The sequence below is a fragment of the Bubalus kerabau genome, chromosome 17, assembly GCF_029407905.1.
Source record: "Bubalus kerabau isolate K-KA32 ecotype Philippines breed swamp buffalo chromosome 17, PCC_UOA_SB_1v2, whole genome shotgun sequence".
NCBI classification, from domain to species: Eukaryota; Metazoa; Chordata; class Mammalia; order Artiodactyla; family Bovidae; genus Bubalus; species Bubalus kerabau.
Window position 1 is genome coordinate 61,720,508 of NC_073640.1, and position 13,469 is coordinate 61,733,976.

Below are 13,469 nucleotides of genomic sequence, written 5' to 3' on the forward strand. Positions count from 1 at the left end.
TTCGGCCAAGGGGAGAAACAGCAGACGGGGGGAGACCAAAATCAGCAGAAACCTGGGAGGAAAACATGGAAAAGCCAGTAGAAATGATGAGAGGGGAACTGGGAGCTGTGGAAAGAGAAGGAGCCAGATGAGTGCTGAGTTGACTGGAGATGGATGATGAGATATTTGGGTGTGGCTTTCTCGTGGCTCAGCTGGTAAAGAATCCACCTGCAATGCGGGAGACCTGGGTTCAATCTCTGTCTTGGGAAGCTCCCCTGGAGAAGGGAAAGGCTACCCACTCCAGTATTCTGGCCTGGAGAATTCCATGGACTCTAGTCCTTGGGGTCGCAAAGAGTCGGACACAACTGAGCTACTTACACTTCACTTCTCATAGAATGCATTCAAGATCTGGTTAAATTAGGCACGTGAGGATGACATTTGCAAAACTCCTTTCTGAAAGGCTTGTACATTTTTGTAATTATTTGTATCAGAGGATAACTTCCATTTGCAGTCCCTCTTCAGCCAGGAGGCAATGATTTGACTCAGCTGGTTATCGGTCACCCTTTTCCCTTTTCCTAGTGTGGGGTAGAAGGTCAGGGAGATCAGAAGGAGGGCACGCAATGACTGTCCCTACATGGTGCTGTTTGTTTGTGGCCGCACTGTCCATTTTGCAGGATCTTAGTTCCCCACCAGGGATTGAACCCATACACCCTGCAGTGAAAGTACTGAGTGCTCACACTGAACTGCCAAGGAATTACATCAAGGGTCCTGGAGCAAGTGTAGAACCATTGGAAAGGCAGTCTAAGGTCTGTCTAGAACACCTGCAGATGGGTTAATGGGTGGTTATGGGGCTGCGTCTTGGGGTGCTATTATCTTAGCTCAAGTTCCCTGGGCCATAGATGCAGAGACTGAGATTTGCACGTGTGGGTTTAATTGGGAAATTCATGGTCACACTTGAGGAATGAAGTGGAATTAGGCCAAGTGAAAAGACATCCTACGATGTTGGAACCAAGGCCTGCGCTGGGCTCATTGTGAATTCATGAATTGCTGGGGTTTGTGGGATTTTGTCACAGGCGGGAGGTTCATCATGGAGTGTGTGGGGACCCAATGGGAGTTTGTAAGAGCATCTGATCCTAGAAGTGGATCAGTGGGGCCCTTCAAACAGCTCAACCGGCAGATGATTTTCACTAGGGAGAACTTGCTGGGTGTGGGCCTGGAGGCAAAACAGCAGAAGAGAGCCATGACGTAGGGAAAGATCTCTGAAGAATCAGAGGGCAGTGACGCTACAGCAAAACACCTGCAGCAGAAAGGCTCCTTCTGGGGACATTTTTTTTTTTTTTTTTAACTATAATTGATTTACGTTGTTGTGTTAACTTCAGGTGTTGTTGTTGTCATCTGGTCTCTCAGTTGTGTCTGACTCTTTGCAACCTCATGGACTGCCTAGCAGCCTCCTCTGTCCATGGGATTTTTCAGGCAAAAATACTGGGATGGGTTGCCGTTTCTTCCTGCAAGCGATCTTCCCCACCCAGGGGCCAAACCCATGTCTTCTGCAGGTCTCCTTCATTGGCAGGCAGGTTCTTGACCTCTGAGCCACCAGGGACACCCCAATTTCAAGTGTACAGCACAGTGACTCAGATATACATATATATATATATATATATATATATATATATATATATTCTTTTTTAGATTCTTTTCCCTTATAAGTTATTACAAAATATTGAGTGGAGTTTCCTGTGTTATACAGTGGGTCCTTGTTGGTTATATTTTATTTATAGTAATGAATATTTTAATCCCAAACTCCTAATTTATTCCTACCCCCTCCTTTCCCCTTTGGTAGCCGTAAGTTTGTTTTCTGTGTGGGTCTATTTCTGTTTTGTAAATAAGCTCATCTGTGTCTTTCTTTCTTTAAGATACCACATATAAGTCGTATCATGCACTGTTTGTCTTTCTGTGTCTGGCTTACTTCCCTCAGTGTGATCATCACTAGGTGGGACTCTCATTGGAAAGACACAGCCTACCTTCCTTGCTGCCAGGGGAGTGGGGATTACTGTCTACTGGTCGCATGCTCCCTACCCACACTGACACTTTCTTTTTCAGAGTCATGGGCCTCTTTGCTTAAAAAATTCTTTTATTGAAGTATAGTTACAATGTTGTGTTAATTTCTGCTGTACAGCAAAGTGATCCAACCCACTCAGAATACTGGAGTGGATTGCATGCCATCCTCCAGGGGATCTTCCCCACCCAAGGATCGATCCTGTGGCATCTTCTGCATCACAGGCAGATTCTTAACCATCTGAGGCACAGGCTTCCCGGAAGTTTGATCCCTGGGTTAGGAAGATCCCCTGGAGAAGGGAATGGCTATCCACTCCATATTCTTGCCTCGAGGATTCCATGGACAGAGGAGCCTGGCGGGCTACAGTCCATGGGGTCGCAAAGAATTGGACGCAACTGAGCAGCTAACACTTTAACTTTCACATATATACATTCTTTTCATATTCTTTTCCATTATGGTTTAACACAGGATGTTGAATATAGTTGCCTGGGCTTTCTCTTTGTGGCTTATTTCACTTAGTATGATCATCTCTAGGTCCATCCATGTTATTGCAAATGGTATTGTTTCATTCTTTTTTATGCCTGAGTAATATTCCTAAGTAGTCCATCTTCTTTATTCATTTCTCTGTTAATGGACATTTAGGCTGCTTCCATGTCTTGTAGAGAAGGCAATGGCACCCCACTCCAGTACTCTTGCCTGGAAAATCCCATGGATGGAGGGGCCTGGTAGGCTGCAGTCCATGCTAAGGGTCAGACACGACTGAGCGACTTCACTTTCACTTTTCACTTTCATGCATTGGAGAAGGAAATGGCAGCCCACTCCAGTATTCTTGCCTGGAGAGTCCCGGGGATGGGGGAGCCTGGTGGGCTGCCATCTGTGGGGTCGCAGAGAGTCAGACACGACTGAAGCGACTTAGCAGCAGCAGCAGCATGCTCAAGGGTGGGATTTCTGGGTCATTTGGTAGCTCTGTTTTTGGTGTTTTGAGGAACCTCCCTACTGTTTTCCATAGTGGCTTCACCAGTTTACCTTCCCAGCAGTACCTCGTTTCTAAGGCCAGTATTTAACTTCCTGGGCACATTTGCTTTTCCCGTTAGCCACAGGTGCCACCGGTCATCACTCCCTTTTCCTTGAGACCTTGGTTTTAAGGATGTCTGACTAACCTCTACAAGCCTATCTGCCTATTTGTTTTATTTTCTTCTCCCCTCCCTGTTCACTTCTTAGTTTCGTCTGATGAATTCCTGAACTCCCTGGTCTCTGAATATGGGAGCATCCCAAGGCTTAGTCCGTGAACCTCTTCTCTGTCTACACCCGCTGCCTTTCCTCATCATCTCATCAAATGGCTTTCAACCCCACCTACTTGTTTCCCAGTTTATCCTTTCCATCCAGACTTCTGCCCTAAACTGTCAGTCCTGCATCTGGCTGTCTCCTCAGTATCTCTGCTGGGACGACCCACAGGCATCTCTGTCATAACTTGTCCAGAACTGGTCCTGACCACCTCCGGTCCTGTTCCCCCTGCTGCCCTCCTTAAGGTTGCTTAAGGGCAACCCTGTACTTTCCAGGGCTTAGGTGAATATCTCAGCATGCTTTGACATACATACTCCAAAATTTGTAAATGTTTTACTGTATAAGGTAAAGCAAAGATTAGATGTTTACTTAAAGTAAAAGAAGGAACACAGAGTTTTCAAAATTTTCTTAAGTGATGGGAGAAGAATGTTTGGTCCTTCCTCTTTGGGTTCCCCACCCCGTGCCTCTCTGGCCGCCACTCTTGTCTCCCCCTCCCCTTCCCCTGCTCCAGAGGCACAGCTCTCTTTCCCCTTCCAGCCCCAAGTTTGCTACCGGCTCAGGGCCCTTAAGGGAATGTCCCTCTGCCTAGAACTCTCTGGTGCAGCAGATGTTAGATGGCTTCCTCCCCCAGGTCTTTGTTCTGACGTCACCTTCTGAGTGCAGCCATCTCTGAACTCCCTGCGCGCATGCCAGCCCCGCCCTCACCCCCACCTCTGTTCTGTAAGGCCTGCTTGGTGTGTTTTCTTCTGCTCCTTCCCCTTCTGTGGCTGGTTCCTGATGACAGCAGTTCACCACGGGTCAGAGAGAGACAGAACCTGGGGCTGTGCTGGGTGTGCCTCTGAGTGGTGTGCAACCCAGCCTTCATGTTAGGTCCATGAAGCATTTTGCATAGAAAGGTTTGTGCCCCTTTACCCATCAGAGACTCTCCTCAGACAGTTGCATGGGGCCTAGCCGCAGGAATGTTTGCGTGTGTGCATGCCAAGTCACCTCAGTCATATCTGACTCTTTGAGACCCCATGGAGTGTAACCCACCAGGCTCCTCTGTCCATGAGATTTTCCAGGCAAGAATACTGGAGTGGGTTGCCATTTCCTTCTCCAGGAGATCTTCCCGACCCAGGGTCAAACCCGCATCTCTTAAGTCTCCTGCATTAGCAGGCAGGTTCTTTACCACTCGTGCCACCTGGGAAGCCAGGAATGTGCACAGAGCCGCAGATGATTCCAATCTGGATCCTGCATTGAGCACCAGGGCTCTTAGCCTCCACTTCTGAGACTGAGATCGGGCCCTGGGGGAGGGGAGGGCGCTCTGCTCTGAGTGGGACTGTGTGACTTGAACGGCATCGTGGGGTCAGAGGAGGTGCTCCCTGCTGCTGTGTACATGAGGCCTCACCAGGAGGGCAGTGTGATCCGAGGGAAAGTGTGGCAAAGTCCCGTGTTGGTCTCTGTGTGGGAGTTGACCGTCCTGCGTCCCTCCTGAGACAGTGGGCACAGCGGACTGTCTGTTTCACATGGTGAGGGCTTCCCTGTGTATGTGGTTGGGGCTCAGGAAGGGGGTATGTTGGCTCTAAGCATTAAATAACATGTTTTCCACTTTCAAGACTGACTTCCGAAGTCTCACGATGCCTGAGGAAAAAACCCAGACGAGGAGGAAGAGGAAAGAACAGGTAATGGCTCTTTCTCAGGTAAAAGTAAAGTCATATTCTCAGTTGATTTACCACCTGTCCTTCCTGAAATGCCCTTCTCCGGACTCGCAAATCTTGTTTGACTCTGGAGTATCCTGTCTGACTCCTGTACACGCACACTTACACGGGGCCTTCCTTCAGGGCCTGTCGTCTCCACTTAGATCCTCGTGACTCAGTGATGAAGAAACTTGAAAAGGCTCCATTGTGGTCATAGAGAGACAATTCCTTTTATTTCAGTAAATTTAAGTGCATATACATGTGTGCATGAATGCACAGGTGTGCAAGCCTGTGGTTTTTATAAAATACATATCATTATGTCTATATAAGTTATATGGTATTGAGTTGTGAAATTATATTTTATATATTTTTCATTGTCTTAAAATTTTTCCACACAGTGACATTCATGAGTTAAATAAGAGTAATTAATGTATTTCTGCATGTGTGCGTGATGACATTTTATGCGATTCTAGGTTGTTAGCCTTGAACTTGTTTCAAGTTTGCTCAAGAAACTCTCTGTCAATGTACCTTTGGTGATTTTATATGACTTAAGTTTTTTACATTTAATTCTAGAACCTAAACACCTGGGTTTATATGCTTGCTCTACCATCTTTAGCTGTTTGACCTGAGGCAGATTTCTTAGAATGTCTGTGACACAACTGTCGCTGCCTTCAGATGTATGGGACTAGATCTTTTTATTTTAAAAAATTTGTTTTTAATTATTTTATATTGGAGTATAGTTTAATAGCAGTGTTGTGTTAGCTTCAGGTATACAGCAAAATGATTCAGTTACACGTACACATGTGTCTATTCTTTTCCCATTTAGTTTATTTCAGAGTATTCAGCAGAGTTGCTTGTGCTATGCAATAGGTCCTTGTTGTTTATCTATTGTATACATAGTAGTGTGTATCGGAGAAGGCAATGGCACCCCACTCCAGTACTCTTGCCTGGAAAATCCCATGGACGGAGGAGCCTGGTAGGCTGCAGTCCATGGGGTCGCTCGGAATCAAACATGATTGAGCGACTTCACTTTCACTTTTCACTTTCATGCATTGGAGAAGGAAATGGCAACCCACTCCATTATTCTTACCTGGAGAATCCCAGGGATGGGGCAGCCTGGTGGGCTGCCATCTATGGGGTCGCACAGAGTTGGACACAACTGAAGCAACTTAGCAGCAGCAGCAGCAGTGTGTATACACACCCAGTTCCGCCCCCTGCTCATGCCACATTTTCCCTTTGGTAACTGTAAGCTTGTTTTCTATGTCTGTGAGTCTGTTTCTGTTTTGTTTTTCATTTATTTACTTCCTTATCTATTTATTTTGATATTTGAATTTTATTGGAGGATAGTTGATATACAATATTGTGTTAGTTTTGGGTGTGCAGAAAATTGAGTCAGTTATACATACACAAATATCCATTGTTTTTAGATTCTTTTCAGATCTTTTTAAATTTGCTATTATGTTGTTATACGAGTTAGGACATGCAAAGCATTTAGAGGAATGCATAGCACCTGAGAAGTGTTGAAACGCTTTATGAGATCCCTGTTGCTGTCATCACAGTTTCTTTAAAGTCACTATAGACACTGTCATCTCTAAAGATTTCATTGCTGCTCTAGTTCCTCTTAACATTGAATATTACTTGGTGTGTGGAACATACTGTCTCACATTTCTATACAGATAATCCTGTGTTGATTGTGTGTGTGTGTTTCTTGTATTGTCCACAAAAATGGGAAATATATACTGATTTAGAGGCTGTTGTAACCTCTTGTGGAAAAGTATAATAAACCAAAATCAGAGACACATAACTTGCTCAAAAGTACCTTCAGTGAATCTGTAACCACACTCACTTTAGTCAAAATCAATCCTTACACCTCTTTCCTTTTCTCATTTTGTGTAAAAATAAGACTTTCCTGGTGGGCCCGTTGGTGAAATGTGTTTTCGTTTCAGGGACGATTGACATTCAAAGATGTGGCCATTGAATTCACTCCTGAGGAGTGGGAATGCCTGGACCTTGCTCAGAGGGCCTTGTACAGAGAAGTGATGGTGGAGACCCTCAGAAACCTGCTCTCTGTGGGTGAGGATCACTTCCCTCCAGAAGTTGGAATCTGCCCATGGGTGGCTCTGCATTTTCCCTCCTGTAACTCTTGAGGGTGCCTGCATTGCCTGACTGAGCTCAGAGCCCTGTTGACTCAGACATGAAAAGCTTCCTAATGCAGCAGGACTTTGAACTTGTCCTTTCTTCTTATGAGCTTCCCATTGCATGGTCGAGGGTGATTCCAGAGCTCAAATATGCATCAAACCTTATAACAAATAAAAAATATCCAGTTCCCTCTTTTCTACCCCTGAGCTTTTGATTCAGAAATTCTTGGAAGACAGCTAGGTATCTGCATATTATATACTATGCCCTATGCATTCAAAATCAGGCAGCCAGTGGATGAATTTTTGGATTGTGGCAGGGGGAAGCTGTGTTGTGTGGCATGCAGGAACTTGGTTCTCCAACCAGGAATCAAACCCAGGCCCCCAGCATTGGGAGTTGAAAATTAACCACTGAACCACCAGGGAAGTCCCATGTAATGGTTTTTTAGCTTTATTGAGGTATAGTCAAAGAAAGTTATAGTATATTTAAACTGTAAAACACAGTGACTTGATATACATGTACATTGTGAATAGGTTTCCATGAAGTTACTTAACACATAAATTACCTCACATGTTACTTTTATTTTTTGTTTGGTGAAAACGCTTAAGTTCTACTCTCTCAGCACATTTCAGTTTTATAGTATTAATATTATTCACTGTCATCGTCATGTTATATGTGAAATCCTCAGAGCTTGTTCATCTTATGATGGAAATTGTGAGCCCTTTTATCAACCCCTCCTCATTTCTGTCACCCCCAGTCCCTGACAGCAGTTATTCTAGTCTGTGTTTCTTGGCCTGGTTTCTTCCCTTTTCATCACACTCCCTATCTTTTACATCTCTTCCTTTTGGCCCCATGTCATACAGTTAAGAAAGGACGGTATCATACTACTTGCTAAGTCAGTTTCTCTTTTCTTCCCGGGTCAATGTTTTATGTGCCCAAGTACGTTTATCTTCCCACAAATTGGCACGTACAAACACTGCCCACATGCCCTTTGCTCCCTACCCTCCAGTCTTCTTTTTTTTTTTAATTCTCTCTATTAATTTATGTGTATTTAATTTACAATGTTGTGTTAATTTCTGCTGCTCAGCAGAGTGATTCAGTTATACAGCTATATACATTCTTTTTCATGTTCTTTTCTGTTATGGTTTATCACTGTTTACTGATCTTCACTATAACCTATAGATAATGATTTTTCAGGATGTATTTAACAGTATAACCGACTCACACCATTTGTTCATGTGGCAGAATGGCCATTCTAAGTGAATATGGTTTTAGAAGTGGCATTCAGAGAATTATTTTATTTTTATAACATTTTATTAAATTCTTCCTCATTTCCACAGGGCAGATATGGTTTTCCAATTCTAAAGTGCCATTTACTTATATTACTCACTAATTAAATTTGTTGTGGCTTATTTACCATTAGAGTACTATGCTTTAGCATTATTACTATACATTAAATATATAGTAAACATATATAATATGGGCTTCCCTGGTGGCTCAGATAGTAAAGAATCTTCTTGCAATGCAGGAGACCTGAGTTCAATCCCTGAGTGGGGAAGATCCCCTGGAGAAGGGAATGGTTACCCATTCCAGTATTCTTGCCTGGAGAGCAGTAAGATTGTTACTGTGTAATATTGTTCTTTCTTCAAATATGAAGCAGCCATGTTTTCTGTGAAGTAATATGTGGGTTTAGGTCATGATGCCAAAATACCCTTGTCAGGACTAACGTAAGTTTGCATGCTGAGGTTTTCAGCCATTGATTATTTAAAGTAGGCTTCCCTAAAATTAATTTGAATTACATATAATCACCCTTTTTTTTTTTCTTTCACTTTTTAAAATTATGGTAGAAGTCACAGAACATAAACCACACTATCTTAACCATGTTTAACTGTGCAGTTCAAGCTTCCCAGGTGGCACTAGTGGTCAAGAACCGGGCTGCCAATGCAGAAGAAGTAAGAGAGCTTTGATCCCTGGGTTGGGAACATCCCCTGGAGGAGGGCATGGCAACACACCGAGTATTCTTGCCTGAAAAATCCCATAGACAGAGGAGCCTGGTGGGTTATAGTCCCCAGGGTCACAAAGAGTCAGACACGACTGAAGTGACTTAGCATGCATGCACACAACTATGCAGTTCAGTGGCACTAAGTACATTCATATCATTGTGTAACTCTCACCATCATCCATCTCCCAAATTTTTCACTTTCCTAAAGTGAAACTCTGTCTACATTAGACATTAAGTCCCCACTCCCCCTCCCCACACCTCCTGCCCCCCCACACACCTCATCCCTGGCGTCTTACCGGGGACTCTGTAACTGGAAAGAGTTTCTGACTCTGTAACTTTGACTATTTGACTCATAAAAGTAGAATCAAGCAATATTTGTGTGCACCTCCTGCCAATATTCCTGGTGTGTTCCCAAAAAGGAAAGATCATGGTTGCACCATTTCTTATTGGTGTGTTCCCAAAAAGGAAAGATCAGGGTTGCACCATTTCTTATCTGTCCAAAGCATGTAGTCCTTTCAGTATAATACCATGTTCTTCCATGTGAAATATTTCTTTCCCAGCTATAATTAACAGGAGACATGTGATTCTGTTTGTCTTGCAGATACCTCTCCTAAACGTGTGTTGAAGGGATCAACACCAAAACAGAGCAGTCACACAGGAGGGATCCTGCAGACAATGTTGTTGGAAAGACACAAAAGCCATGACACCAAGGATCATGGCTGTCAGAAAATCCAGAAAAACGTGTACCCACGGGAAAGTGACAAAAGTAATCAGAAGGGAGTGCCTGCCACCCATCCAAAAAATCTCACTTGTCGAGACGAAGGAAACGAGCCAACTGAAAGCAGGCTGGCACTAAGCTTTCCATCATATCTGACTGGACTGCCTGTCTTCCCAGCCGAAGGGCAGTTTTATGTGTGTCACCAGGTTGAGAAGGCTGACAACACAGGAGTCTCCTTTTCAGTACTTCCAAGAATTGTTCCTCCTGTCCAAATCAACGTTTCTAATGGATATGGCATCAGTTTCTGGCATTCTCCACTACTCATACAAGACCAGAAAGCACACGTTCGGGAAGACCCTTACAGATGCAACCATGATGACAAAGTAGTTCATGACGGCTCCCGGCGCCCCAGCCATCAGGTGACCCATGGAGGGGTGAGGCCTCACATGTGTAACCTGTGTGGCAAAGCCTTTCATCAGAACTCACATCTCACAAGACATCAAAGAATCCACACGAGAGGGAAGCATCACAAGTGTGAAGAGTGTGGTAAGGGCTTCAGTTACAGTTCACACCTTGTACGCCACCGCAGAATCCATACCGGAGAGAGACCTTACCAGTGCAACGAGTGTGACAAAGCCTTCAGTGTGCTTTCAAGTCTCATTTATCACCAGGTTGTCCACACTAGAGAGAAACCTTACAAATGTAATGAATGCGACAAAGTCTTCAGTCAGAGTTCAAGCCTTACCAATCATCGCAGAATCCATACTGGAGAGAAACCATACAAATGTGATCAGTGTGGCAAAGCCTTTAACCAGAGCTCGCATCTCACCAGACATCAGGTCATGCACACCGGAGAGAAGCCTTACAAGTGTGATGAGTGTGGCAAGGTCTTCACTCAGAACTCCAGCCTCGTAAGTCACCGGAGAATTCACACTGGGGAGAAACCCTACCAATGTAACGAGTGTGGCAAAGCATTTGGTGTGTATTCGAGTCTGACTTATCATCAGGTAACCCACACTAGAGAGAAACCTTACAAATGTAATGAATGTGGCAAGGTCTTCAGTCAGAGTTCAAGCCTTCCTAGTCATCGCAGAATTCATACCGGAGAGAAACCCTACAAATGTGATCAGTGTGGCAAATCCTTTATTCACTGTTCAAACTTCAATAGACATAAGAAAATCCACACTGGAGAGAAACCTTACAAATGTGACGAGTGTGGCAAGGTCTTTACTCAAAACTCAAGCCTCGTGAGTCATCGGAGAATTCATGCTAGGGAGTAACCTGACCAATGTGATGAGTGTCACAAAGTGCTTATTGTAAGTTCTAGCATAAATTGACACCAGAGAGTCCATACTAAAGAGAAATTATATCAATATAACATATAGGACAGAGGACTTATACAGATTCATAGCTCACTAGACATCCAGAATCATACACCTTTGATGAAGCCACAAAAATGTAATGTGTGTATAAAAATCAAAACTAAAGAACATCATGACATTCCTATTGGAGAGCAGCCTTACAAATGGAATGAATATGGGAAGGTTTCTTATTAAGCATTCATGCCTTTGATGTCCTGAGAGTATTTAAACTAGGGAGAAACCAGACAGACTTACTGAGTATGGAAAAGCCTTTCAGCAACAGTATCCCATCAGAATTCACCAAAGAATTCATTAATGGAAAGAAACCTTACAAACATAATGAATATTTTAAATTTCTTCATGACTTTTCATAACAATCTGCCTCAGAGCATTCACATGAGGAATGACTAAGTCTCAAATTTAATCTGAAGTATTTCAGACTGCAGAAAAAAATATGTTCAAACTTAGATAGGTCCTGAGGATATTATCCTATGGTTTTTTTTTCTGAATCTCTTACAATGTAAAGTATGACGGTTTTACCTCTCATGTTTAAAGCTATGACCAATTTTAAACTAATATTTGTACAAGTGTGAAGTTTTGGTGGAGCTTCTTTCATATTTTTTTTCTCTAGTATGGGAAATCAGTTGCTAGGGTATAATTTTTCAAATTCTTTGTCCATCCGGTTTCCTTGGTACCTTGTCAGACTCAGTTGGAAGTACTTGTGTAGGGGCTGTTTCTGGGTTTTCTGTTTTGTTTCTTTGACTTGTATGTCTTACTCCACAGACATCACAGTCTTGATTACTTTTTACCATGTTAGAAGTCTTGAATGAGAGTGACTCCAAACAATTTATTCTTCTTCAGATGTTTTTGCTATTCTAGTTCTTTCCATGTAAGTTTTAGAAAAATCCTTTTTGTTTCTACAAAATACCTTGATAGAAAATGTCTTATCAGTTTGCAATCATTTGACAGCGTTTCTGTGTTATGCCTTCCAATAAATGGCTGTTGTATGTCTTTATTTGTCTGTTCTTTGGTTTCTTTCACCAGTATTTTATAAATATCAGCATCAAAATCCTGTCAACACTTTGTTTAGCACATTTCTATACTTTTTGAATAATTGGACATGTTATTTTTAATTTGTCTCCATGTGTTAATTGCTACTATATAGAAATACAGATTGTATATAAATATAGAAATACACTATGCAGTTACAGGAGAAGGCAATGGCAACCCACTCCAGTACTCTTGCCTGGAAAGTCCCATGAACGGAGGAACCTGGTAGGCTGCAGTCCATGGGGTTGCACAGAGTCGGACACGACTGAAGCGACTTAGCAGCAGCAGAAATACAGTAGATTTTTGAATGTTGATCTTGTATCCTCAGAATTGACTAATCTCACTTATTCTAGAGATTTTTGTAGATTCTTTGGACTTGTATATCTGTAATCATTTCAGTAGTTTCCTAGTGCATCTTGCCGACAAAAACTCAGTTATCAAGAAGAAAAGGGAATTTATTTGAGCCAAACTGCAGATTATAATCCAGGAAGTAGATTCTCAAAAAGCTCTGACAACTGTTCCAACTGTTCAAGGTACAGTCACAAACATTTTTGAGACAAAGGATTGTACGATAAAATGACATATTTTAAAAAATTGTTTTAGCATTTTATTTTTGACTGCTCTGGATTTTCATTGCTGCACAAAGGCTTTTCTCTAGTTGCAGGCTTCTCATTGTGGTGGCTTCTCTTGTTGTGGAGCACAGGCTGTAGGGCACGTGGGCTCCAGTAGTTGTGGCTTAGTTTACCCTGTGGTATGTGGGACCTTCCCGGACCAGGAATTGAACCCATGTCCTTTACATTGGCAGGTGGATTCTTAACCTCTGGACCACCAGGGAAGCCCAGACCTACTGATATTTTACATGAAGTTCACCAAGGATACATGGTCCAGGTAAGTACATTCAAAGTGAATAGCAGGTCACCAGGACCTCATAGAATTTGGAAAAGACACCATTCTTTTAAGAAGTTAAATTGCTAGTTCCAAAAGAAAGGGAGAATATTAGTCCTTTTCTGTTGGTTGGGCAGGCACGGCCATCCCTGAGGAACTGTGGTTCATGTGTAACACAGGTGCACACTGTACATTAGGGAGGGAGGAGGAGGCCCAAACAATATTTAATGTTTAAATTTTTTCTTGTCTTAAAATACACATTGTATTTCATCAGGCTGTAAGAAATTACCACAAACTAAGTGGATTAAAACAAATTGTCTTC

At 42.9% G+C, this 13,469-nt stretch overlaps 1 protein-coding gene across 5 annotated transcripts in view; it reads left to right on the plus strand.

The window, feature by feature from the left end:
* The window catches only part of LOC129631710 (zinc finger protein 160-like), a 466,782-nt gene that overhangs the window by 412,816 nt on the left and 40,497 nt on the right, over positions 1 to 13,469 (plus strand). Inside the window, exon 7 of one of the 5 annotated variants that reach the window (XM_055552892.1) lies at positions 10,284 to 12,223. The exons of the other annotated variants lie outside the window; for them this stretch is intronic. Coding sequence (XP_055408867.1) covers positions 10,284 to 11,131 — 848 coding nt within the window. The 3' untranslated portion in view covers positions 11,132 to 12,223. Of the gene's footprint in view, positions 1 to 10,283; positions 12,224 to 13,469 lie in introns of those variants that run through there. 5 annotated transcript variants of the gene reach the window in all.